This window comes from Girardinichthys multiradiatus, chromosome 3 (assembly GCF_021462225.1).
Source record: "Girardinichthys multiradiatus isolate DD_20200921_A chromosome 3, DD_fGirMul_XY1, whole genome shotgun sequence".
NCBI lineage: Eukaryota > Metazoa > Chordata > Actinopteri > Cyprinodontiformes > Goodeidae > Girardinichthys > Girardinichthys multiradiatus.
In genome coordinates this window covers 6,753,120-6,779,792 of record NC_061796.1, presented here as the reverse complement: position 1 = coordinate 6,779,792, position 26,673 = coordinate 6,753,120, and the positions used below count along the sequence as shown (strand labels likewise).

The 26,673-nt window shown below is 38.9% G+C and overlaps 1 protein-coding gene across 3 annotated transcripts in view; it reads right to left on the bottom strand.

The window, feature by feature from the left end:
- ptprub (protein tyrosine phosphatase receptor type Ub) overlaps positions 1-19,875 on the bottom strand; it is a 310,515-nt gene extending 290,640 nt beyond the window's left edge. For all 3 annotated transcript variants that reach the window (XM_047360605.1, XM_047360606.1, XM_047360607.1), the window contains exon 1: positions 19,638-19,875. In XM_047360605.1, coding sequence (XP_047216561.1) covers positions 19,638-19,710 — 73 coding nt within the window. In that variant the 5' untranslated portion in view covers positions 19,711-19,875. The remainder of the gene's footprint in view (positions 1-19,637) is intronic.
- Between the last annotated feature and the right edge of the window lie 6,798 nt (positions 19,876-26,673).

Sequence of the window (26,673 nt, the reverse complement as noted above, 5' to 3'; positions counted from 1 at the left end):
AATAAATCAAAATTTTTCTGTTAAACCCATCAAGTATGTTAATTTAGTTTTTTATGTGACTCTTGTTTAAGTGTGAAAATTCAAGCTTTCCTGAGGGCCCCCTACTGATAGCCATAAGCAGCACTTAGTTTATGCTCTAGACTGGCTCAGGATTAACAAACTTTTAATTTAAGCACCAATGCCTGCTATAATAAATTTTATGACCCAAACAACACCATTAAAAAAAAGAGTGGAGGAGAGAAAGAAGGATGAAGAGAATAAAAGATTACACCCTGCTTGCTTATACACCTTTTTCTTTTGTTTGTTTTTAACAAAATAGTACACAGTAATTCTGAATGTAAAATGTACTTAGTGAGAGGTGCAGCCCAATATAGAACATCTGTGTATCTGTCAACACCTGAAGCTTAACACCTGTGAGTATGGGTGTGGACGCGCTTTTGTATACAAGGTTTCTCCACAAAAATATGCATTAGCAAGTGTGAGGACCCAGGACCCAGAGGCCTGCCCCATGGTCCCTGGACGGACACTGAGGAGATCCGAGCCACAGACATCTAAAGGCCCCCCAAAAGCACAGGAACCCCAGGAGAACCACCGCCGGGACTACCACAACCCCCCCAGAGAAGAGCAGTGGAGAGTCCCAGGGGAACCACCCAGTAGCGACAGTGCAGAAGCCCCAGGGAGCCGCAGCGACGAGCCAACAGGCCCCGCCGGCAGCCGTCCATGCCCGAGCAGATCCATCCATGGACCCAGAGGCCCAAGACCCCAGGACACACCACCCCCCAAGCAGAGGCCCGACAGAGCCCAGGGGGCCAGGCCCCGGCAAGCAGCCACCGGGAGTGAGCCAGCCCACACCAAAGCACCTGCAACTGTATTTGATAAAAACATATATAGTATCCTCGATACATGTGGAAGGACAAGATTCTTGTTTACACTTTGATGAAGTCCATTATCTAATTAGTTGTTCGTCCTAATCCAAAGTACATACATCCATCAAGAAAATTGACGACTTCAAGCACGTTTTGTTAGCTGTTTCTTTTAACTTTATTAGAAAGAACCTTAGTCTTCAAAAAAAATAAAAAATAAATAAGCTTCACTGAAAAACAAGTTTGAAGGTGTTTTTTCTTGAAATGGAGTCTGAAACGTTCGAATCATGACTACTCTATTCAGGGCTCATAATGAGAGCATATTTTCCTAGACAAAGTCACATGCTGACAGCAAATGCAGACTTCAATTTGATGACATGCATTGTGGTCTTTTAATATTGCCAAATTTGGAGATTTGCCTTGAGATCTTGTTAAATCCCTGAATGTTAGTGAGAAAAAAACACCCATTCCTGCATGTCTCATGATCTGGCAGCGGTACCCTCAGTTGTGACTGAGTTAGTCTCTCCACACTCCGCACTCCCTCTGATGGGATTACCTCTTTAAGACTCCGGAAAACAATTCCCCACTCCCTCTCAATAAGGTCAAAACAAAGCATTGTTCTGTCGTGTCATGGTCTAATAATTCTGCGGGGTATGCACCTGCAGCAGTGTTCCTCTCAGAGCAGGATCACTGTAAATTACAGTAATGCAATAAATGAGATGGTGCTTTTGATATAACCTCTCTGTTTTTAGATAAATCTTCCCCCTACAATCTGAAAACTGGCCTGCTTCCATATCCTCTGCAAAGGCCAACAAATGGGTTTGGTAATAGAGGTGGTCTAGAGGCTACAAGCATCGGGTTACATCTCTGCACAGTGAACAACAAAGCAGCCATAACACAGGCTATGCCATTTAAAGAGAGGGAAAGACAAAAACCCAAGGGTATCGTCTTTTTAGTCATGCCATGCATCTGTTTAACTCAGTTAATGAAAACATTAATTGCATTCCAGGAGAAAAGAAAAACTGCAAGAATTCGTCCATGTGTGCAATCACAGGGGAAATGAACAATCGTGCACGCTTGATTTCAGAGGTGCCGTGTAAAGTAAATACCTCTGAATGAGGCGAGTATACCTCCAGGAGTTGTACTGCGAAAGTAGCGCAATTTTTCTCATTAGGTTGAGAAAAATTGCACTGTTTTAAGTTTGTGCAGGGAGGAAGCTAAAAAGAAGGAAGGTGGAGAGCTCTGCATGCTACGGATAAACAATACCATCTGCAGTAAAGCCTATTACTTCAGAGGTAAGAATCCTTGAAACAACAGGCTCCCATTGTCAGTTGTCTTAATGTCACATGATAACACCGCTAAGCACAGTAATACCAATATTAACAAGCATTCTTCTAATGCTTTTTCTCCTGTCCCCTGTGATCAGCCTGCGTCCAACCATAATCCCGGACTAAGCTCATTCCTAATTACCCCTACGGTCCAAGCGGACAAAAGGCCACAGCCGAGGTCCCTGACGCAGTGCTTTGCACTCCAGCTGCCAGCTAAACACATACCGCCTGATCCGACAACAAAGCCTGACTTTTTAATCTTTTTAGAGCGACGCATTTATCACCAGAGGAGTATGTCCACTGATCAGTATGCTAATTTATATCTTTTTTTTTACTATTAGCATTTTCATACCGTTGAAGAATAAAGCTAACAAAAGCCTTGTAATAATCCACATGGCTGTGATTTATGGAAGTTCGAAATGGCCAAAAGAGTTCAGCAAATATTTACATATAATCAGGTGGGAACAATAACCAATCTGGCACTTGACGTTGGCATAAAAATACACACTGAGCACTCGCCAATGTGCATACAAACACCCACACAAAAAATGGCCCAGCGATAATTACAATCTTTGTGGTTTTTGAATTAAGCTCTTTGTTAACGACAGCCAGTAGGCTCCCCTTGCATATTTCCGTGATAATGTGAGAAGCACAAACTGCGGCTTTGGCTGAAATAGGTTCACGCTATTTGAAAAGCGCCCTAAAAGCTTTCCATTCATATGATCCCTTCTAGTGGTTGTTTTTCCTCCTAATGTCTGCTATTCACATCAACAAGCCAAAAAACAACAGAAAAGCACAAAAAGTCTCCTCCACCTAAACAGGTCCTGTGAACCAGCAGATTTACAGCAGATCACATAACAGGTGAGCTGTCAGCATATTTGCAAAGCTAACCTTTTTTTCCTGGAATTTTTAGGAATCATGTATCAAATGCATTTGTGAAAAAGAGTCGATTTTCAGAGAGCATGGATGGCAAAATAACAGATACAGACTGACTTCATAGATTTGCCTCAGAGCGCGATAAAGTGTACATAGCTTTTGAAGGAAACTTGCTATATTTGCCTTTACAGACATGCAGAACTGCAGATGACAAATTAAATGGAGAAAGCAACCACCTAGGTACTATCAATGGGCTTTTAAACTCCTGGTTGAGCTTTAAGGTGATCCTGCAGGAGCATGGGGGCCACGGAGAGCACTAAAGGTAAAGGTGCCCCACTTGGAATTCACAATGCCTTTCAAAAGTATTTAGTCTTAAGTATTTCAGTCACAGTATAATATATTTAGTCACAGTATAAATACTCTTTGCAGTACTGTGAAGGCCTCAGATCTGAGTCCAATCTGCCTGAAAACCAGTCTTGCTGGCAAGTGAAACCCGATGCAGTTTGCTTACGTTGGGAATGCAAAGAGGACTATCCAGCGTACAAAAGACATAACATGAACCAAAGAGAGGTTGTCTACTTTAAGTATGATTTACAGACATATATGTGACCTGAAAACTTTAAAATCCTCACTCTGTGACTGTGTAACCATGGGAACCTTTAATAGTATCTTGCTCTCGGTCTATTTTTTCAGTATTTGTGCATTTGTCTCATGCACACATCATGCTGAATAGATCACTTTCTTAACTGCTGCTCATACTGGACAGCTCCTTGTGATACTAGAAGTTGTGATTGCATGATGTTGTCTGGGCAGTTTGGACCACTTTCACAAATGCACACTGAAAATTAACCAAACCAAATAAAGATGTTAATTTTTTTACCCTCCGCATCCATTTGAACCAGTTCTCATGAACTATCCTGGGGAGATCACACCTGTAAGTTAAACTGTATGGCTTTCTAGTTAATTCCTGTGTGTTGTGTGGAACTGAAAACACCCCTCTCATGTTAAAACATGGTGGTGGCGGCATCGAGCTTTGGGAATGCTTTCTTCCACAGGGAGACGGAAGCTGGTCAGAGTTGATAGGAAAATGGATGAAGCTAAATTCAGAGCAATCCTGGGGACAGAAAGCTGTAAAAGGCTGCAGAACAGCTTGAAACCTGGGGTGAAGGTTCACCTTCCAGCCGGACTATGGCCCTAACCATACATCCAAAGCTACAATGGAATGATTATATCTCAAAGCATTTTCATCAATTAGAATGGTCCAGTCAAAGTCCAGTCCAAATCCAATTGGTAATCTGTGGCAAGACTTGAACATTTGTTTTCCATACAACCTAACTGAGCCTGAGCTGTTCTGTAACTCTCTAGCTGTGCAAAGCTGGTAGAAGCATTCTCCCATGGGCAGAACAGAGATGTCACACTTTTCACATTTTATTTTGTTATTCACTACTTTGTGTTGGTTTATAGGATAAAATCCAAATAAAATACATAGAAGTTTGTGGTTGCAACATGAAAAAGAGGAAGGTATATGGATTATTTTTGTCTGGCTCTGTATGCCAGAAGAAGATTTCTGAATCTTAAGACTTGCAAACATCAAAGCCAAACACACGCATTAACAGGAGTCCCTCGCTTGTTTCTGAGCAACGGCAAAGGGGAGAAAAAAGATCTAAAGGTAAAGAGCATGTAGTTTGTTGGTCAGATATCTTTCTTAATGAGCATTTCACTTGGCAACAAATACACATTCGTTTTATTTTGTCTTAAGGCGATAATACCAGCTTGTCAAAAGAAATGAACGTTTCCTATGAACTGGCTGGTTAACAAATGCTTAAATGTGCATACTTCATCTCAGAGGAAATGGTAAAAAGAGGCACACCTTGAACTACTTTCCCCTTAAAATCTCTTACAGCCATGAAACATTTCTTTATTATTTTTCTTAAGAAAAATGTCCCAGGGATCCCCCGAGTAACTGCTGAAATTGTGACAAGTCAGAAAGAGAAGGGTTTTGATGGGAGGTCATGAAGGATCGACAGGGAGAGTTTGAAGAGAAAGAAGGCAGAGGGGCTGGCTGTGAAAGGCTGCGTTTGAGAAATCAATAGGCTCTGCTTTTGTTCCGTCTCACTCCAGCACCTGAATCAGAACATTCTGAGGGTCCCCTTGACAAAAGCCTTCCAACTCATCTCCGGATGCTGACATGTGTGCCAACGCAACACAACACACAGGAATACCACTCACATCTGCTTCTTTGATTTACATTTAAATCAGACACTGATCCAAAGCATCTCTAGCACCTTCCCTTTTCTGCTTAAATTGTGGCAACTTTTCCCTGCTTGGATCTGTGATGAAACTGCATGCAATATTCCCATCCAGGCAGTGGAAGTCCACCAATTTGGGTGAGTCAAATGTTTTTCCTACTGAGATTTCAAAGAGTCTAAAAATTACACATTCACTGAAAAGCGACATAACGCGCATCCACCAGGTTGACCTAATTCATATTTATTATATATTAAATACAGGAGATACATGCTCAACAGGTTTCAGATGAGTCTGCGGGCTGATGAACTGCCAGCCTGGACTTGTACCAAACCGCAGCCGCCACCGCGATGTGGCCGCCATGCTCTGACTCTGCTGCCGGCGCAGAGGGGCAAAATGCTTTCAACTCAACAGCAGAAAAAAAATTGTTAAAGTAAACGTTACTGTGCCAAAATTATTCATACCTCTTTTTTACCTTTTCTCATATTTCAACCACAAACATCTTGAATTTTTTTTGTAAAAGGCAAGCACAAACTAGTTCACAACTGTGAATTGGAAGTAAAAGGATACATGGTTTTCAAAGTGTTTCACAAGTAAAATTTCATACGTTTGGTATGCGTTTGTATTCATGCAGTATTTATTCTGCAGTATTTATACAGCTGTTCTGTGAAGGCCTCAGAGGTGTGTTTTAGGGGTTGATATTTAAAAGGCATACAACTTTTTAAGTAATACTGAATATTACAATAATAAGATCAGTTGCAATTAATGTTTCATAATTTTTATAATTCTTTTCCATCATCATTTTGTCCCCACTACTCTCTATGAGCACTGGAATCTGTCACAAAAAGGATGGCAATCAACGGAGGTGAAAGTCCATCCAACTGGCAAAATATACACATATATTACAGGCATGAATGCATGGCACCTGAAATATTGAATCAAATCAGTCCTTTGCAATTGCGATAAAATGCAAATTGATATTACAACGTTGATTAAAACCCGATATATTGTGCAGCTCCAGTTTGTGAGCAGAAAAAACAGCATCATGAAGACAAAATAAACACACCACACAAGTCAAGTACAAAGTTATGGAAACATTCAAGCTGGGTTGGGGTTGTTAAACAATATCCCTCGCTCTGGACATCTCACTGGAGATGTCAAAAGCCTGTAGGCTAGTGTGGAAGTTCACTTTACACCAAGACAACTTTTCTAAACAAAAGTATAGATAAGACCAAAGCATATGGATAATATTGATTTTTTAGAATGGCCCAGAGAAAGGCCAGATGTAAATACTAACAGAATCTTAGGCAATGCTGAAACAAGGGAAATCAGACGGTTTACTTCCCATCTGACTAAGGCTGAGCTATTTTGCATAAAATGTGCATAATGTTCATTCTCTAGAAGACTTGTAACTGTTATTGCATCAAAATGGGGTTTGCAACGTTTATGACTCAGGGAGGGATTAATGCAAATGACTGCAACACTTTTTGGGGTTTTTATTTTTCAGCAATTTGGAAACCTAAGTATCCATTCCCTTTCACTTCACAGTAATGTGCAACTCTTTGATGGTCTCTAAAATATATTGAAGTTTGTGGTTGTAATGTGTCAAAATGCAAAAAAGTTCAGGAGATGTGAACATTTTTGCAAGGCACTGCATAAACGTGGCAGATATTAATTCTAAAGAGAAAAGATTGCAGTTTGGATACAGATGACACGCTGGGCAGTTCTCAAATACTTTGCTCCCTTTTAAGTCAGCACAGCAGACATTATCAATGCTCTGTTACACTTTATTGCTCTTCAATTTCCAGCGTCCAGATAAAGTTTATGTGAACGTCTATGTCGGTTTAACGAGTCTGAGATAAATCGGATTGGCTCAGCTTTACGGCTGGGTCCTTTTTAGGATGTTTCTTTAGCTCAAAAAGAACTGGTCAGACCACAAATGTCACTTCTTTAGATAGGAGGCATCATAGCATAAAGCCTAAGCCCACATCAGACCGTAGGGGGGGTAGGGGGGTATCCTGCAGAGAGTGTTTTGACTTTTTGACTTTTTAAAGGAGTGTCAATAGCTCAGATTTCACCAGGCCTTTAAAAAATAGAGGACTACACAGGTAGCTCTGAACAACAGAATCAGGTCAGAAACAAAAGCTGCAATCTTGAGCTTTGTCTTTGGCCCGCAGCATGACGAACTCTCTACAGTGAAAACAGAAGAAACCAGCTGTAAATATGTTGACACAGACGACGTAGGTAAAGAATTGAAACGCAGCCAGCAGTCTAAATATAAGCTGCTCAGGAGGCTTTTCTTTCCTCTGGGTAGGGGATAAGGAACGGCACTCGTAGCATCCGTCTTGCAGTCCCACTTTCTGCAGTCTGGAGCTCACTTACCTTAGGGAAGAAAAAGCGGGGACTGAAACGGCTGCAAATAAAAGCTCTGCCTTTTTGTTTTGGGATAATTACACATCCGTGTGTGAGTTAAAGCTCTGCAGCCTCACTTTATCATATCCAGGAAAAAAAGACAAGTTTAGTATTAAGTTATCTGTACATTATTCCAGTGAAACTTGCCAACTTCAAGCATAAATGAGCACCAACATCCTGTCAATTAAAGCAATAACATGAAAGGGAGTCTCACTTTTTGATACTTTTTTACATCTTCTACACAACACATTCCAGGTTGCACTCCTCTGTTACATACCTGTCCTGTGTCATGCATGCTCTGGCAGTCCCGCCAGCTATTTCCCAATCCCACATGAAGCTCGAAGACCACAGGCTGGATGCCACTTTGATCAAACTTAAGTAAAATGGACTTCCCAGGGTTCCAAAGATCAATACCACTTTAATAACACCTAGCTAAGGGAGCTGAGAAACCTGCACCCTGGCAGCTGCTGCAGAGTGAAAAAAAAGAGAAGAGACAGGCCACAGCAGGCCACAGACTGTAAGTCTCTCACGTCTTGGCATCACTTCCAGGGCACTGGAAGGTGTCACAGTAACCCTAAGGAGCCCGTAGAGGTGGCAACGCAAGCCCCCGACAGCATCTGTGTCGGGGCAGGCTGAGTCACTCAGCACCTTTCTAAATGGTGAGGCATTAGGATGCAGTTTCCAGCCCTCAGAAAAAATAAACTAACACATGCAAACTATGAATGTATTTACTCTATTTCAGTAATACTGTATATATTTGTACATTCATCTATCACAGAGTGAATTATTTTAAATACAGTTGGAAATTGGTCAGTGGATGGTCTGATAAAGCAATGCAATATATTTGAATTACATTTGAAGAGTGTGTATGCTTTGTCAAGACTTCCAGTTTTCACCTTTTACTTAATAGCTCTTTAAACCAAATGGATCATATTAGCTATCAGGTTAAGTCAGACAGAAATGTGCATGTTCATACATGTGCACAGCTTTTCAGGCTGTTTTTCCAGATTCGATGTAAAACCTGTTGTTCTGCTAGAAGAGTTTGTACAGATTCTAATCAGTCACTGTACTTTTTGTGGGTCAAACAATCCTCCCCCTCAATGTGCAACAACTCACAAAGCATTGAGCAATATGAAAAGCTGGAACTAGTTCTAGAAACTTTCTTATGGTACAAACATGTCATCAAGAGAAGGGTGGTCAATAGTTGATATATGTTTTAGCATTCTTCATTAGCAATTAGCAAGGTTAGCATTAATAAAACAGCAGTATCTGTATGTGTTCCCAAGAGAATACGGATAATTGTCTTTATTCTGAAATAAAAAGCTGCCAAAATGTTTAGATCCACCAAGTTTCGTGACACAGGCTCATTGTTCCAATGGATAAAACGGAGCAACTTCGCTGCACTCCATCCAGCTTTCTTGTTATCAGTTGAAGGTTTTTGCTCTCCATATGGTTTAGAAGGTTTCTGGTTTGCTTTGTCACCTCTGACCTTTTTTTAAACCATCTTAACTGAAACAGAAAATAGCTAACTTTGGGGCTACCAGCATCAATGTCAATGAGTGTTGTGGTAGGTTTGATGCATTCACAGATTAGAGAAATATTTTTGAGTTTGTGACGGTCCAACAGAGCTAAAAATCAGCCACTTCTAATCATCAGTCAATTTTTCATTGCAATTCTAATTTAAATCAATGATTGTGGAGAGATCTTTGCAAAGAAATATATAGTACCACCCAGAGGTCGTTGTCGGTCATTTTGATTGACAGGGTAAATAAATCTGGTCCGAATCTATTTTTACGTGTTACTTTACTTTTTAAAATGATAATATTAAAAAATTCAATAGCATTTATTTTCATTCATTTTAATTAATATTCAATCTGAACAAGCTGAATTGAGAATCCACATGAATTGGATGAATACATTTAACTTTTTCTCCGAATTGACAAAAAGCACTGACTGTCGTCCCAGTAACTACATATAAACACTGAAATTAAATGATTGCACTTAAAATATAAACCGATCACCTGCTGTGACTTGAGCGCACAAGTCTCACAACTTCCTCCTGGTCCGCATGGACCTGAATTGCGAACTTTTATGTGCGTAATCAAATATCTGTAGTGGGATTGCTGCAGAGACTACTGTCATAAGGTTTTGGACTTTTGCCTTGGATAGACGACCTCTCTTGGCTGTTTTAAAAGTTGTTCTGAAAGCTGAATCCGCTGGACTGGAATCACAAGCGCCACTTCAGCCATAGTTTTGAAATCAGGGAACTTTCTCCAGTTGAAGTGATCAAAGGTTGGCATTCTCTTTGAGTGAGATGTTTCCTGATCCGGCAAGCACTCAGCTAATTAATATGCTAACTAGCCACCAAGTGGTCGGGGGTGTGAATCACAATCTGTTAAAATGACTGATGGCCTCAAGATTTTTCCATCAGAGTTTAAAAAAAACTGTCAAAACCGGAAAATATTCAGTTAACGCGACCCCTGGTACCACCACACAATTCTGTTGGTCAAAAGCCAGACTGAGAAAATTTACTTTTTTTTACACCTTTTCCTGATTTGGTTTTGCAAAGACAAGCCTCTCTTAAATCCCCTCTGTTGTAAATGCATCAGTCAACTTGGTGATGTCCAGAGACGATAAAAAGCAAAAGGCTCCACTCAGTGTTTGTCTTAAAAAGTGTGCTTTTTTTCTTCTTTTGCTTATGATCTGATTCATATTTTCATCCAGTATTTTTAAAAGCGTGGTGTATTTGACACGACAGGGACAGTAAACGGGAGTGTTACCTGTGTGACCCTGTAACCTACTGGACGGCATGACAATAGTTTGGTGTTTTTCAAATTCTGGTTAATGGAAACTGGTTAATGGCAACTTCACATGATTCTCACTGACATGTTTAATGGCTATTTAACTTTTTTCTGAGAGGAAATTAGCTTTTTTATTTCTCCCTTGTTGATTCTGTGGTCTGTGCTATGTGTCCTGATTCTTGACCCTTCAATAACACCCTTACAAAAAGAGGCCTTGACAGTAAAATAAGCATCATGTATAATTATCTACAATTGGTCTTTTTTTCCATCTGAATGGTTCCTTTCAGTGCTCTCCTTTGACCAGAGAGAGAGAGAGACTTGATTTAAGTGAGTAGAGCCACACCGAGAAGAAATGGGCTAACTGGCAGTGGACATACATTCCATCTTCAGGGCATTTAAAACAGAAACCTGCTCTTTGTATTCTTTAAAAATATAGCTCTCACTGCATGATTCATCTTTCTGAAGAATCTAACAAGCATCTGTCCAGGTAGACTATCAGTGAATAGTTCTTTTATTTCAGTAATTTCATTAAAAAACTGAAACTAATGAATTAATTAATTAAACATTGAGTCAATTCAAGTATTTATTTATTTTAATTTTTATCATTATGGCTTACAATCAAGGAAAACCAAAATATGATTTATCTAAGAAACAACATGAGACCAATAAAAATAAATCCTTCCATCCATCCATCCATCGTCTTCCACTTATTGAATATTAAGTAAGGGATTAAATGTTTGGAAAGGAAATCCAGACATCCATCTCCTCAGCGACTATCTCCAGATCCTTCCCAGGCAAACTCTGCAGTGCAATGTACACTATATGCCCTGAACACTTGGTTGGGGGTCCTTTTGCATGACTTTATCATTGCAGTGTGGCATGGAGGCAAACATCCCCTGGCTAGACTGAGGCTTGAATCAAGGTTGTCAAGGTTGCTATAAAGCGCCTTTCGGCTCAGCTGCATGTTGGGTTTGGTGTCTCCCATCTTCCACTTGACATGGGAGACATCATGCTCCTATGAGGTTCTCTAAGGTCCTCCCAAATGTTTTAGTAGACAGCTGAACTGACTTTAGACTTCATAAAACACGGTGGACCAACAGCAGATTTACTGTGGAACACAAGAAAACTGGAATCTGGAGCTCTCCACTTTTCTCCAGTAAGATTGGAGAATACATTTTGAATTGTCTGTGGGACAACTGTGAAGTCAGCTAGAACACTACAGTTCTTTATTAAAAGTGTTGGAAGGAGGACTTAAATATTTTATGTCTCAAGATGTTTTTGATTTTCATTTTTTTTTCTCTCCAGCAAGTGTAAGTACATTCTAGAAACAAAATATTTACAAAAAGAAAAATTCTTCAAATTAATAAAATTGAATTCAAATTAAAAAGATATCTCTAAGTCCCTGACTACGGCACTTATCACTATGTGCCTCTTGGGGCTCAAACTGCACATCCCTGGCATTGGAGCTTCTAGAAGGAGTTTCATACTGGAAGCTCCTCCTATAAGACAAACAACCACTAATTGACATTTTATGCAAAATTTCAAACAATCAAAACACACAGGATATTTAGCAGTATCCACAAATATTAAAACAACTGCCACAAATATTAAAACAACTATGGTGTAATTAGATTGTTTGATTGCATATGCATGCAATTATTCTTTTAAAAACGGTGTGGCAAACACATACACCCCAAGGCAGTGCACTACAAATGGATCATCCCAGAATCAGCTTGTCTGTATAAGGCTTCGAGTCCTCCTGCTCTGGCTTGACATTCCGGCTTGAAAAAAACACCTGAAGATATGATAAAGACAACACATGCCTATTAATCCTTCATATTAGCATCAAGTAACCAAAAATGCCACCAGAATCATTGCATTCCCAGTAGAGTACAACACAAACAAAGATACGTAATTCTGTGATGTAACAAAATTAAAAGAATTGTGTAATCATTGGTTGTTTGTCTATATTGTACCGACGATATTTATCTTAAGGCATGGGTTACCCAACGGGTCTTATTGGTCTTATGTATTCAGATTTTTTTATGATCTGAATTTGGGGTTTTATTTAGGTGTCATTATTATCCAAATTATCCAATAAAAGGTTGAAATATATCACTCTGTGTGTACTGAACCTATATAATAAATGAGTTTCATTTTTTTATTAAATTACTAAAGTGAAGTTTGATTCTAATTTATTTAAATTCTTTAAAATTCTAATTTATTGAGATGTGCCAGTATGTAGAAACCTTAAACACAAAGAAAACAAACAAAGCTGTAAATGTGATCATTAAAACGAGAACACGAAAATGCTTAGCAGGATTAAATTAACGCAGCATTCACAGGAAAAGTCGGAGCTGTGGTCTCACATGAAAAATGTCTGCACCGTCAGCGCATCTCAAACCTAGATCCATCACAACCAAATGAGAAATGAGACTGGCTCGAATGAGAGGAGGGCCCACATGCTTTCACCGATGAGAGGGCAACATTAATCGTGCTGACACTAAGGATGGAGCAGGATTCCTCAAGCACACACAGTCGGTGGGTATTTTTCCAATCCACCAGGGAGAGTAAGGCAATAGAGGTGTGGCACTACAACACGTAGACCCACATTACTATAGGTCAGACATGATGCAGGGCACAGGCCTCATCTCATTTACACTATCTAATCACACACAGCTCAGCTTGCTATGGGCTCAGCTGAAAACAAAAACATCCATCTGAGTAAATCTCTCTATGCTCCTCATCTTCTCTCTCTCAGGCGGTCCCTACCCACGTCCTTCACCTATAAAAACCCACCTCCCCTGGATGCAAAGTTTTCCATCTGCTGCCTGAGTTACCGCCTGCGATCCCACAGTGACGAAATTCCAACACAGTTTTTCAGGAGTCTGATGAAGGGCCAATCCCCATTGCCTCCTCATGGTCTATCCACAGATGGTGGCCCTTTGCTCCAGCAGGAAACACTTTCGCTCAGAGGATTAGAGACAAGAAAAAAAAAAGCAATTTCCCAGTAAGAATATTTTTTTCTTCCACCACCAGTTTTTCAGTAAGGTAACATGAGCTCCTTTTTTTTCTTCTATTCAGATAGATGCTTATTAGACTAAGCACATCTAATGGACTCTTCAGAGCCAGTATGTGAGAGCGGCAAATAGGAAACATTAGATGAATAATGTCACAATAATAACACTCTCCTTAAACAGACAACATGTAAATTGGTTCAGCAGCATAATTTAAAAGTGTAAATGTGAAAAACATTTCTTGGAAACTGTTTTTAACTGTCCAATAAATAAAAGTGTGCTGTTATAGGGGTCTTCTGAACAAATCTCTATATTAAATCACATGTTCATATATTTATTTTATGTCAGCAAATGCTTAATTCTATTTACTTAATTGATTATATTGATTGATAGTAAAACTGCAGAGTTTGTAACAGTTTCTGCTTTTTTAAAAATATATTTCAAACCCCTCCATTTGTTTAATTCCCTTTTGATAAGATGACAGAAATTGCGTGTTGTTTTATGTGGTCATATAGACAATAAAGTAGCAACACCCCTTCCCCACCTGTTTCTGCAAGCACCAGTCAGCTATGTATAAGGCTAATGGTGGCTCTATGCTTGTCAATATTGGCCTTAATAGTGTCCCAGAATGTCTCTTACACCAACATTTAGCGCTCCACAAGTGGCGTTCATCATACAGCCAAAGTGGCATCATAGATTATGAACGCACATTTTTAAATTGTTATGTTTGGCTGAAAATAACCAAAGAGGGAATATTTATTACAAAATGTCTTGAAAAACCCACTTGTTAACAGGATGCAGATTTTTATTCGTAGCGACGACTTATCGTTTAAAAACATTATTGCAGAGAGCATCATGCCCCTGAAGCAGCAGTATAAAAGGTAACTCTGTTCATGTGAATGCAGAATTGCATCACCCTTCCCTTTGTAAAAAGGGAAGAACAACAGCATGATTGGAAATTGTTCTTTCAAAAAAAAAAAAAGACATGTATATTGTAGATAGCAGAGGTACACAACCAGTCACCTTTTCTTTTTAAGGTAAAGTATTTGTAAAACAAACTTTTGCAACAAGCTACAAGAGTTAATGTGTCTGCTGGTACAATAAACAGCTTACAGTAGATTTACTTCTGGGTAGTAGGGGTGAGTTATTAGCGAAAATATAATCTCATTTTTTTTTTTTATATATTAAACACTGTTTCGAAATAAAAGATTGCAACAAGCTACAAGACTACGTCTGTCATCCTACAATAAAATTGCAGCAATGATTTTGTCATCATTTCCTGAAAAATAACTGTGCGTCAAGAAAAACAAATAACAGAACATTTGGCCCAAAGAACATTTTTGAACAAATATCTATCTGTTTGTGCAATTTTGTCAAGTTGTTTCAAGTAAGAACTATTTTGATGCAAAGCTTTAAAAAAGTGTATTTTTGCAGCATCATAGTTTCTGAAGCAAAAGAAAAAGGAAAGAAAATAAAAATGATGCAATCAAGCATGTGCATAGAACAGCAATGGGCAGAATGTGTCGTAGATTTGATCATACAATCTATCTGCTTTGGTAGTCAAAATCTTGACCTAACGTGGTCATCTTCCCCATCACTACCGAGGAGTTAGCACCGCTAGAACGCCTCCTGACCTAAAGTGTCAAGAACCCAGAGTTACCCAACAAAAGCAGAACAGCAGTAAGAGCATCACAACAATATTTACTTTAGTACAATCACTGAATTCCTCTTCCACCATTATGAACACATTTTGAAAAATTTATATTTTCAAGCAACCTGTTTTAAGCAAGTCCAGATCTTCAGCTGAAACTAATTTAAAATCAATGTAAGGGCGCACAAAATGGCAGAATCTTATAAACAGAGCAGCAGTTGACATATTCACGTGTCCTCTTACTCTTATCATGTACAGGTACAGCACCCTTACATACATGGCAAGGGATGGTGGACTGCAACAATTTCTGGCCAGGTATGTTAAATGAAAACACAAAATACTTCAATTTAAAAACACACTCCTGTCATGTTTGCTTTATTTATTCAATGATTCTTCGATAAACTCACCATTTTTCAATGGTCATATGTATGTGTTGTTTCTGATGACATATCCTATACTGGTGTTTATGCAGTTTAAACCTAAAGTCCTAAAATGTTAGTCATTCTACGCCATGCTTTAGCCAGCCAGGCTCAGCTTCACAGCTCTTTTCATCTCAGTCCAAGTGTTATCTCATTCACTCGAACAGGCGAAATGGACATTCTGCCTTAAATTTAGATCAGTCTTGGGAATGAGTCATCAGTCAAGGGGTAATTATACCTCTCAGTTGTCAATCTTCACTGTTAATAGAGGAAATGGCTGGTGGGCAAGCAGTGATAAAAAAGCCCATAGGAGAATTAGGATGCATGAAAGTGTCAACTAAGGTTCAAAAAACATAGAGCAAAACCGGGACACTGAATGTTTTTTTTCCTTTTATCAACCACTGCAGTCAGTCGAGTCGAGTAAAAAGCCTCCATATCTCAAAACCAAGAAGCGACAGCAAGACTTAAAAAAAAAATACAAAATGCCTGGAACTCAACAACAAAGATCAAAATGAAATTAGTAGCTACAGTGCCTTGCAAAAGTTTTCATACCCCTTGAACTTTTCACATTTTGTCACATTACAATGACAGACTTCAATATATTTAATGGGCTTTTAAGTGATACACAAACACAACAATGGGACATGGGGGAAAAACTAACAGTTCCCATCACCTTAAACACCAAAAGAAGCATGGTGGTGGCAGCATCATGCTGTGGGGATTCTATTCTTCAGCAAAGACTAGGAAATTGGATAGGGTTATGGTAGGATGTATGATGCTAAATACAGGCCGATCCTTGTAGAAAACCTGTTGTAGGCTTTCAAAACTACGTTTTATTTTCCTCGCTTCACAATTATGCACTAGTTTGTGTTTGTCTCTCATGAAATCCCAATAAAATACATTGACATCCGAGGTTCTAATGTGACAACATGAATACTGGGCAATATGTGTATTAGACCAAGTGAAATGGGTTAAGAACCCCAAACAGTCTGCTATACAGCCTCCAATGTAAGGTTGTGGTCTTCTCCAGTGGGATTGAAGGCTCCATTCCTGTCCCTTCATTTGTTTTCCATTCAGGCTGAGATGCATGAAGAATAGGCAGGGCGGAGGGGGTAGAAAAGCCTCGACACCTGCCAGCTGTGACTATTAATTGCTAATGGGAAGGCAATGGCTCTGACTGCGAGGCTCACAAACCGAACACCAAACAGCATGTAAATATTTGTTGACAGAAACTCACACACAGCGCCGCATAGTGAAGCGTTATTCTTCCATTGAACTCTTTTAATTACCTGTATGCATGATTTAATCCGTCATATGTCTCAGCCCATTCCTCTTAAGGAAGTGCTCCTCTCAGTTCCTCATATTACTGCTTCACTTGTACATATAACGCTTATACTGAAAATCCTTTCTAATGAAATATAAGAACAGGCCCAGTTTTAATGACAACATATCGAGTGGATCTGAATCCCAAGGTGTTGATCAGAGCGTTGCAGTGTAAATGTTATCAGTGGTAATGGTTTATTCCCGTTGTTTTATCTCCACAACAGGGGCACATTTTTATATTTGGGTGTTTGCAACAGAAACAGGCCCCAGATCATATCAGCTTTCCAACAAAAGAGCCATCATGGAGCTCTGGGCAAATACCAGGCAAAATTCAGGGAACAGAGCTGAGTGTGAATAGCTAAATTTGAATGATTATGAAAAGGTTTGTGTCCCGTAAAACATGTTTATTTTCAAACACTTTGTTTGTCCACCTCTCTGATGGATTTGAATTTTGAAAAGATGTTATCCTGCTGAAACACTAGGTCACATATGAATGCAGTAAAAGCCTGAAATAGCATAGTTTTATCAATGGAATAAAATCAAATGGGAAAAAAAAGTCTATTTCCACAACCCCAAAAGACCAAAGGCAGCCATTTATCCAGAGCCGGCCAAAGATATAAGCAAACTAGGTTTCTGCATAGGGGTTCTCAGGTGAGCAGGGGCCCTCAAAAGAGTTTGACTTCTCACACAGAATACAGATGCCAAACCTTTTGAGATAATTGTTACATTTATGTAGAATAAGCCTACTTTTAAATTCACTTCATAGGTTTATTAATAATAGAATTTAGGATATTTTCTCACTTGAATATATTTAGGATTTATAAGAATTCATCAATGAACTAGTTGTAATCATATGGACGAAAATATTTATAGTTTGAAAATTACGTGGTATTTTATTGTTACTGTTTCATTGGTTATTATTTTTTGCCTTATTTCAGGCAGCTGACCGTCAGTGCAAAACAACCTTGGGGAAAATGCTCGACCTTTCTTAAAGCGAAACTGAGCTCTGGTCACTCTCTCTGGCATCTTATGAAAGAGACAAACAACCAAACACTCGTGCCAGGGCAATTTTAGAGAAACCAATTAACCCATGTCTTGGGTCATGTTTCTTGACTGTGGGAGAAAGCCAGAGTACCCGGAGAGAACCCATACATAGCTAAGGAGAACATGTAAACCCCCAGAAAAGGCCCAGGTTGGAAGTCGAAGCCAGAGCCTTCTCGCTGCAAAGCAGCAACACTACCAACTGTGTCACCATGCAGCCCTTTATAGATATATCAATAAAATAATAATTTAAAGTGTCAATAATTAAAGTGACATATCTTGTGTTTTTAATAAATTCATAGTTCCTTTGTTGCATTTAATTTAAACTGTCATAGTTGTCCCAAACTGAATTCTGCTGACGGTCCAAAATGGTCCCATTAAAGCTCACTGTCCAGGGTTGCATATTGTTGGGGCCAGTATAAAGTAGCAAATAAATATATAAAATGGTCTGCCTGTAAGTTATGATCTTCAACTTGGTATGTAATTTAAATCTTCTAATTTGGTAGGTAAGTGTGACACTTTTTTGTTCATAGGGAATTAATTAACATTAGCACAAAAGGTGCAATACATATCAAACCTGAAATTTTACACAATCATTACAAAGACTTTATAAGTTTTCTTAAAAATATTGATGAACTCCTGAATTGGCTTCCCTCATTTTTACAAACCCAATGAGTCAGGCTTACCTAAATGTATCGTTGTATGCCTGATTAATAAATATATGATTATAAAATTGAAATTGTATTAGTTGTGAGAATATACATGCAAAAGGGGGGTTTTATTTCAGGTCATAGCATGTCTTTTAACTTAGCTCATCCTTTTATTATTTTTCACAGATATTTTTATTTTTTGTCCCAAATGGCTCTGTCAAACTCTAATAAAAAGTCAATTGTTTTTGCATTTTTTTTTGGGGGGGGGAGGGGTTCACAGGGCACAATGAATGCTAGAACCACCACTGGTTTCATGTGATCTTGGCCCGGCTCTGTGCTCACCTTTGGAGAAAATAAAAATCTCAGAATGGATGGGAGCAACTTCTCCTTAGAGAAGGAAGAATTTTGGTTTATATAAACAATGATGATCCCTTTGCAAAAACCCACACTTGGATGTCGAACTTTTATGGAGTCAATGAATCAACTATGCAACCATATTCCAGCATGGAAAGTCTTCAGGTTTTTACTCCATGAAAGGATTGATTAAGGATGTGGGGGAGATTTGGGAGACTTGGCATATTTTGATTCACATCTTCTTTGCAGCTTATGCCCTTTTCTCTCTCGCTCGGTTGGCTTAGTTTTGCCCACATAATCAAATATTTTAGTCTACCTGGGGATTTCACCGGGTTTAGGTCAGATAGATGCAGAGGATCGTGTTGTTTGGGGGACATTCAGCGCACGCCTTTCTAAATATCTAACATTTTTGTGACTCAGACTAAAACATGTGAATCGGTTTACAATATGATCCAAGTTATTTGAAAGCGTTATCATTAGAGTCGCTAGACAAAAGAGACAAAAGCCTAAGAAAAGAGCAGGAATGCTGGGGTCCAAAGTTGTCATCTTTCACCAGACCCGCTCCGCTTTTCTTCTCAGCGGACTTTCACAACCATGTAAAAAACCCAAACTTCCCAGCTTCGCTTCAGGAGACCAGGATCTACATCAGTCTTACCTGTTGGCCCCTCGATGCCATCGGCGTAGATCTGGACACTTAAAATCAGCAGAAAGGCGCAGGTGTTCATCATGTAGATGTTTTAGTCCACTTTACATGAGAAGAACAAGTCATTTCATTCACTCCGTGAGTTCCAGGAAGGCAGCGGCAAGCAAAGCGGAGCCCATCTATTTCCCTCAGTTTTGTTTTTTAACTGAGTGGAGTTTCAGAGACACTGGAGGCAGACCGGGCAGAGCTACTTCTGCAAACTGACGTCAGGGTAAACAGTTCAGGCGAGAAATGTTCTTTCCCAAGCCCACTTTCCCTCCCCAGCTTTTCCACTCAAAGCATGAGCCGGGCGTCTCCAAGTGGCCAAATGTAGAAATGACGCCGTGGTGTTTAAGCTCAACTCAACCTGACTGCGTGCTGAAAATCACATTTGTGAGGAAAAAAGAACATATTTGGCTTTTTTGCAGGAACATGGCAGATTCTTTTGTGCAATAGGGTTAATCTATATTTAAGTGACATGTACCATGCATTCCAAAAGTATTCATACACATTAGGTTTTGTCATGTCACAACCACAAACGTATTTATTGGAATTTTATGTGATGGACCAACTCAATAAAGTGCATGATTGTGACATGGCAGCAAATAAAAATCGGTGATGTGTTAATATTCAGCTCCCCTAAATCAATAGAATGTAGGACCACCTATTGCAAATGCAGCTACAAGTCTTCTGACGTATGTGTCTACCTTCTTGATGTATCTACACACCGAGGAGGTTTTTTACTTATTTGCAAAATAGCCAAAACTCAGTCAAATAGGATGGAAAGCTCCTGTCAAGATCAATTTTCAACACATGAAACATTCTGAGTTGGATTAAGGTGTGGACTTTGAATGGTCCATTCAAACAGATGAGCATCCTATTATTTAAACAATGGTTTTCAGAATTGGGGTCAGAGGTGTTAATGGATCAGGAAGTGTGGGGTCTTAAGATCTTAGTCAGAAATGTCACTAATTAAACATAAACAATACTAATCGTAAAGTAAGGCGGCACAATATATCACGGATATATCATCATGGCAATATCAGTGTGTGCACAAATTATATTGCAAAGGACCGTTTGAAGTGTAATAATTATTGGCCAATATATATATATATGGTGTTATGAACTTGCATTTAACATGCTAACATAATATTTAGTTAATTGGACAGAGTCTCACAACAGCAGATGCTTACACTTGACACAAAAAAACTTTTCCCTAAATGCTAAAGGTCACAGAGTGTAGGAAGCACAGATGAGAAAGGAAGGAAAGAAGAAAACAAGCATATATTACAAATATATGCTTGTTTATTATTGCTATCGCAAGATTTTCTAATATGCAGCCCTATGGTAAAGTATATTGGTAAATAGATACAATAAATTGGTCATTAATGGCTTTTTTCTTACAGCTTCTTCATAAAGGCCAGCATTATTTAGTACATAAATGATACTTGTCCTGTCACCATGTTGTCCCCAGAATTGCAACGGATCCCTTGACCTAACCTTGTTTTAAAATTTTCCACCACTCAGGCCCAGATATGTCAGCTGTGTTCCTCGATTTTCAGGATGCTGTTTGTTTAGTAAAGTTCTCTAACGTACCACCAACACCTCACAATAGTATTTATTTTAAGATTAAATTACACACAGCTGTCATCTGAAGGTAACTGGCATCACTATATTTTATTTAGGAGAGTAAATCAGAGAAAAGGGGCCTACAAATGCATGCCGCATTTTTCAGATTTTTATTTGTAAACCCTTTAGAAAACTATGAATCCTTTTTCTTCCACTTCTCAGTGTGTGCAGTACAGCGTGTTGGTCTATTACAAAAGTTACAATGTGGTTTTAATGTCACAAAATGTGGGAACGTTCAATAAGGTATGAGTACTTTTGCAACATTTGGGATGAATTCAGAGAATATGAAGCAGTACAGGTTGCTGAAATATAACTCAGCAGCGACAACAGGTTTACATGTACTTGTTATTTGAGACAGCTACATGCCATTCACAGAGTTTTCAAATTAACAACAGTTGCAGTGCTGCCGAAAATGTCACCCTATCATGATTATTTTTAATTATACATTATTCCCATAGAAAGAATTATGATAAACAAGGTTTTTTGTCATTTTTATTCCATTTATATCACTGATTTAATAATAATAAATCTAGAAGTGACACATTCATTTTAATTTGCTCAATTTTGCTTCCAGAGTTGCCAGACAAGTAATACCAGAATGGCTAGCAAAAACATGTCCTGTCTTGTCATTTGGTTCAGGCTGCAGCCCAAATCTTATAATGATAGCAATACCCATGCTGTCTATTGCAGGATCATGGCACCCAGACACTGGGTGACATTTATACGCACAAATATTAACAAATGGTTGACACTAAGATGTTTTGTATAATACTTCAAAATGTCAGTCTCTTTAATAACCTTATTATAATATAGCTGATTATGTACTTTGACCGAGCTAGTGAAAAACATTATACATTCTTAAATCTAAAAATCACCACAGTCCTTAAATGCAAATATTCTATACTAAAAAAAGGTTTGTTTGCTATTTTCTTTATTTATCTTTAGTTCACAGCCTATATTCTCACAGTGGTGTCAGAAACACATGCCTTTGTACCTTCCTGTGACAGCTGCAAGGCATATTTCTCCATACATTAGGAAGTTTGACGTGTTATGTGTATTAAATTAGCATTTGATGGGGTAACTTTTCTACATCTCTAGCAACAGCTGGTTATGTTATTAAGTCCTTGAAATGTTGGACTGCAGAAATCACGTTTGGATTTAATCAAATGTGCACAAACCAAATGCAAACATATGGCACAGATGTAATAATTATTTTGAAGTAAGTGATCTGACATCTTTGCCAGCTTGTCTGGTGTTTCATTGACTTGTTAAACAAGTTGTTTATAAGAAGGGACACTGTTATCATTATGCAAATGTAGTAAACAGAACATAGCAGATTTGATATTTTACCCACTTCGAATTATGTTTACCTTTTAATTTTAGCGTCAGCAGTCTATTATATGTTTTTGACCCTGAAGTGTTTTACATAAAATAAGTGGTGTCTAAATGATCCTTTCTTGGATTTATTCAGAAATTCAGAAAGCTTTAAAGAATTATCCATGATCAGTTAACTTTCATTTTTATAAATGTGATACATTTTGAAGGTGAACTTGCCATTATATTCAATAAAGTCTCTGTTGGAAACCTTGAATGTACAACTGTTTCAGCCAGGAGAAAATTTTATCTACAATTTCTTATTGATTGTATACATGCTTGCTATCTTTCTTGTCTAAAGAATGTGCTAGAAAAAAATAGAATCCATTTTTCATATTTGCTGATTAGCAGCGCAAGTTGGCCAAAGTGCACGTATGATTGGCTGATCAGGCCTCCGTGAGGACTCCCTTCCCGGCAGCTGTTGGCTACAGAGGAAGCTGAGTTCAGAGACTCAACAGAAAAATCAAAACTGAATCACAGAAATGATAATAAGCCCGCCCAGCTGAGTCAAAACCGAGGCCTGATTGCCTTCATAATTTTCAGTTGCGATATATATAATTTTATTTTCATTCAACACTTACTTTCATCATGTTACTTTCAGCAAAAATTCTCTGTGAAGTTCCTGCAAAGTTTTATTTTGTTTTTGTATCTTCGCAGACTTTCTTTTTTGTTCAATAGAGTTTCAAATTAAAAGTGAGCAACCCTTCAGGTTTACAACAAACTGAACCAGAGCCAAGAGCCTTCCAGTCGGGGTGACCTTTCTGGCTGGAGAAAAACAGGTGTTGCGTCAAGATTTTAAGTTAAGTGAGTTAAGAGACGGAATTAGGGAAGGTGAAACTCTGGAATAATCCACACTCTTGAGACAGCAGGTAACGTTTGATAAAAGTTCAAACTTTAATAAGCTGAGACAATATTTTCATCGTACATTTCTCCTTCAGACAATTATCTGAAATTGTGATATCATTTAATAATGTCCAGGGTGTACCCCGCCTCTCTCCCATAGACTGCTGGAGATAGGCACCAGCTCCCCCGCGACCCACTATGGAATAAGCGGTAGAAACTGACTGACTGACTGACCTCTAAATGGTGTTGGAAGGGGGCAAACAACTCCGATTAAGCATTTTCAATAACTGCTAATGAGTCTTTTATATTGCAGATCTTTTTGTCATATGTGACATTTTCTTTGTTATTATTTTGGTCAGCAGTGGTTTTTGCTTTGGAACTCTCAAATGGAAGATGAATCATGACCAGTTTTTTGCCGATGCAGTTGAAGCCTTCTGTACTTTAGATGTTGTTCTGGGTACTTTTATGACCTCCTTGATGAGTTCACATTATTTTCTGGGATTAACTTTGGAAGACTTAACATTTTCCATTCTAACAGATAACAACAACTTTGTTTCTCAATTGATCTTGAATATTCTTCAGACAGGATCTTGAAGTCTTTTTCAGCCTACCTCAGATAGGCAGATAGGGTCTATGTCAGTAGCCTCTTGATTTCACAGGTCTGGTAGCAATCAGACCTGGGCATGACTAGTAAAACTGGACCAGAAAAATATAGGGAATTAAAGATACATTTCAATTTAACCGTGGGAGGCAGCTGTATTTGTTTTTAGTCCAGGTTAGATTTGGATAGAATAGCTGAACTGTGGCGCAGTTGGTAGCGCTGTTGCTTTGCTGCGAGAAGGTCCTAGGTTTGACTCCTGACTTGTCTTTCTGCATGGAGCTTGCATGTTCTCCCTGTGCAAGCAGGGGTTCTTTCTGGGTACTCCAGCTTCCTACTACAGTCCGAAAACAGTTAGGTTAATTGGTCTCTCTCAATTGCCCTTAGGTATGAATAGATGTGTGCATAGTTATTTGTCCTGTGTGTCTCTGTATTGCCCTGCAATGGACTGGCGACCTGACCAGGGTGTAACTTGCCTCTCGCCTGTAGACCACTGGAAGAAGGCACCAGCTCCCCCGTAACCCTGTACGGAAGAAGAAGCTTATTTTCCTTGTTAAATTAAATCATCAGTTTAAACTGCATTTAATATTTACTCTGGCTATCTTTGTCAGATATTAAAAATGTCAAAAAGAAACTCCAAATCATGACAAAAATTTAAACATTTAGGTGTGGCAAGAAAGGAAAATCAGAAAAAAATCTGTAAGGGGAAAATGTTTTTTCACAGCACTGTATATCTTGCACAAAGGTGGATATTGAGCAGCTCCACTTTGGGATAACACATTTAACTGTGACTCAGAACTAAATTGGGTACATGTCTTTCAATTTACATGCTGTGTGCGGACATTAAAGCTGAGGATTAAACTAAAGGTGGCCAAATAATTGCCCCTAATACTTTCAACATGTGTTCACCACGTGGACTCTAATATTGTTAGTCCTGAATAATAAATAAACAATCCATTGCCCTCAGAATTATTTAATAATTGGAAAACAGACCAACAGATGTCATGACAAAACCTATAATTACACCTGTTTTATATATGACAGACATTTATTTAAAGCGCATTTATTCAAATAAAAGGAGTATTTTGTCTGGAATTTGTTCCACTGTAATGCAATGTTGCAAAACACTAGTGCATTCGAACAGCAGGACAGGTGTCAGCAGAGATGCTGAGAGCAGTGCCATGATGATAGTCATTTTATCAGACGTTTTATCGACTGCCACTCATAACCCCGGACAAACACCTACATCTGGACAGGCTGTGTCGTGAGCCAATCTGTAATAACATATCATCACAGTTCTGAGAGAAGTTGTCAAAGGCAACACCATCACTGTCTATCTCCCAGCCTTGGCAGGCAGAGTTGTGCTGAACACAAACAGGAAATCATACCAGGAAATAAAGGTGGGGTGCCTATTTAAATGAAAAAAGTTGCCTTAAGGAAAGTGAGAGAGATCTGTGATTGTAGGGTTAACAGGAGTCAAATATTGTTTGAACAAATCACGAGTTATGCCCCCTGGAGAGTCATTTATTGTTTAGCTGTTGAATTACACATTAGCTTATGTTTTAGAATGGGAACAGTAGTATTCAAATCCTGGAGAAGAAGTGTACGCAAAGTGAAGTAAAAGCAATAATCAGTAAATTACAAATAAATTTAATCTGTATGTATAATTTATTGTTTACCCACATTAAGCCCTTTTCATGTCTGGGCAGTCGAAACGTCCACCTGCATCTTGCAATTCTCATCAACAGTCTCACAATAAAAGAATCAATAACCTAAGGGGTGTGAAGTTAGCTCTTAAAGAAAAATGTAAACACTACATCTGGCTCTAATTTGAATGTGACTGTCATTGTGTGTGTTTTGACCATTTATTTGCTGTTCATTTTGTCTCTATTATCATTAGGTATTTTCCTTATCAGTGTGTGCTTCTATGGTTTATTCCAGTGGCTTTTTTTACATTTAGTGTTGATCCTCTTAGATCTGTTTACCCTCCCCCCGATTTATAGTTTCCCTGTATCTCTGCTTAGCTCATCTGTATTAATTACTCTCCCTCCTTCAGCTCTGCCTTCCCTCTGCCAAAGCTGCTCCAGATGTCCTTTGACTACTCTTTTGGTTTGCCTGCCATATCTCCTCCCTTGCCTCAGTATATATCCCATTGTTTTTTGCTTTTCTTCTGCTGACTTCATCTTCTCCATTGCTTTCGCTCTCTGCCACTCTTCTCTGTGGACGGCAGTGGCTGAGGTGATAGGAGTTCATCCTGTAACTGGTGGGTTGCCGATTCTAACCCCCGCTCCATCCGGCTAAGTCATTGTGTCCTTGTCTGCTGATGGTGGCAGAGGGCAGCCTCAGGGGGGCTGTGGCTACAATGTAGTGTACAACTGACAGTGTGTGAATGTGTGTATGAATGGGTGGATGACTGATTGTAGTGTAAAGCGCTTTGGAGTCCTAGGACTTGATAAAGCGTTATACAAGTGCGGGCCATTTACCATTCTCCTCTCACAGTTGGATTACTTTCCATACCTGGTTCTGTTCCCCATTTGCTCTCCTCATTCAGGACGTTTTTGTAAG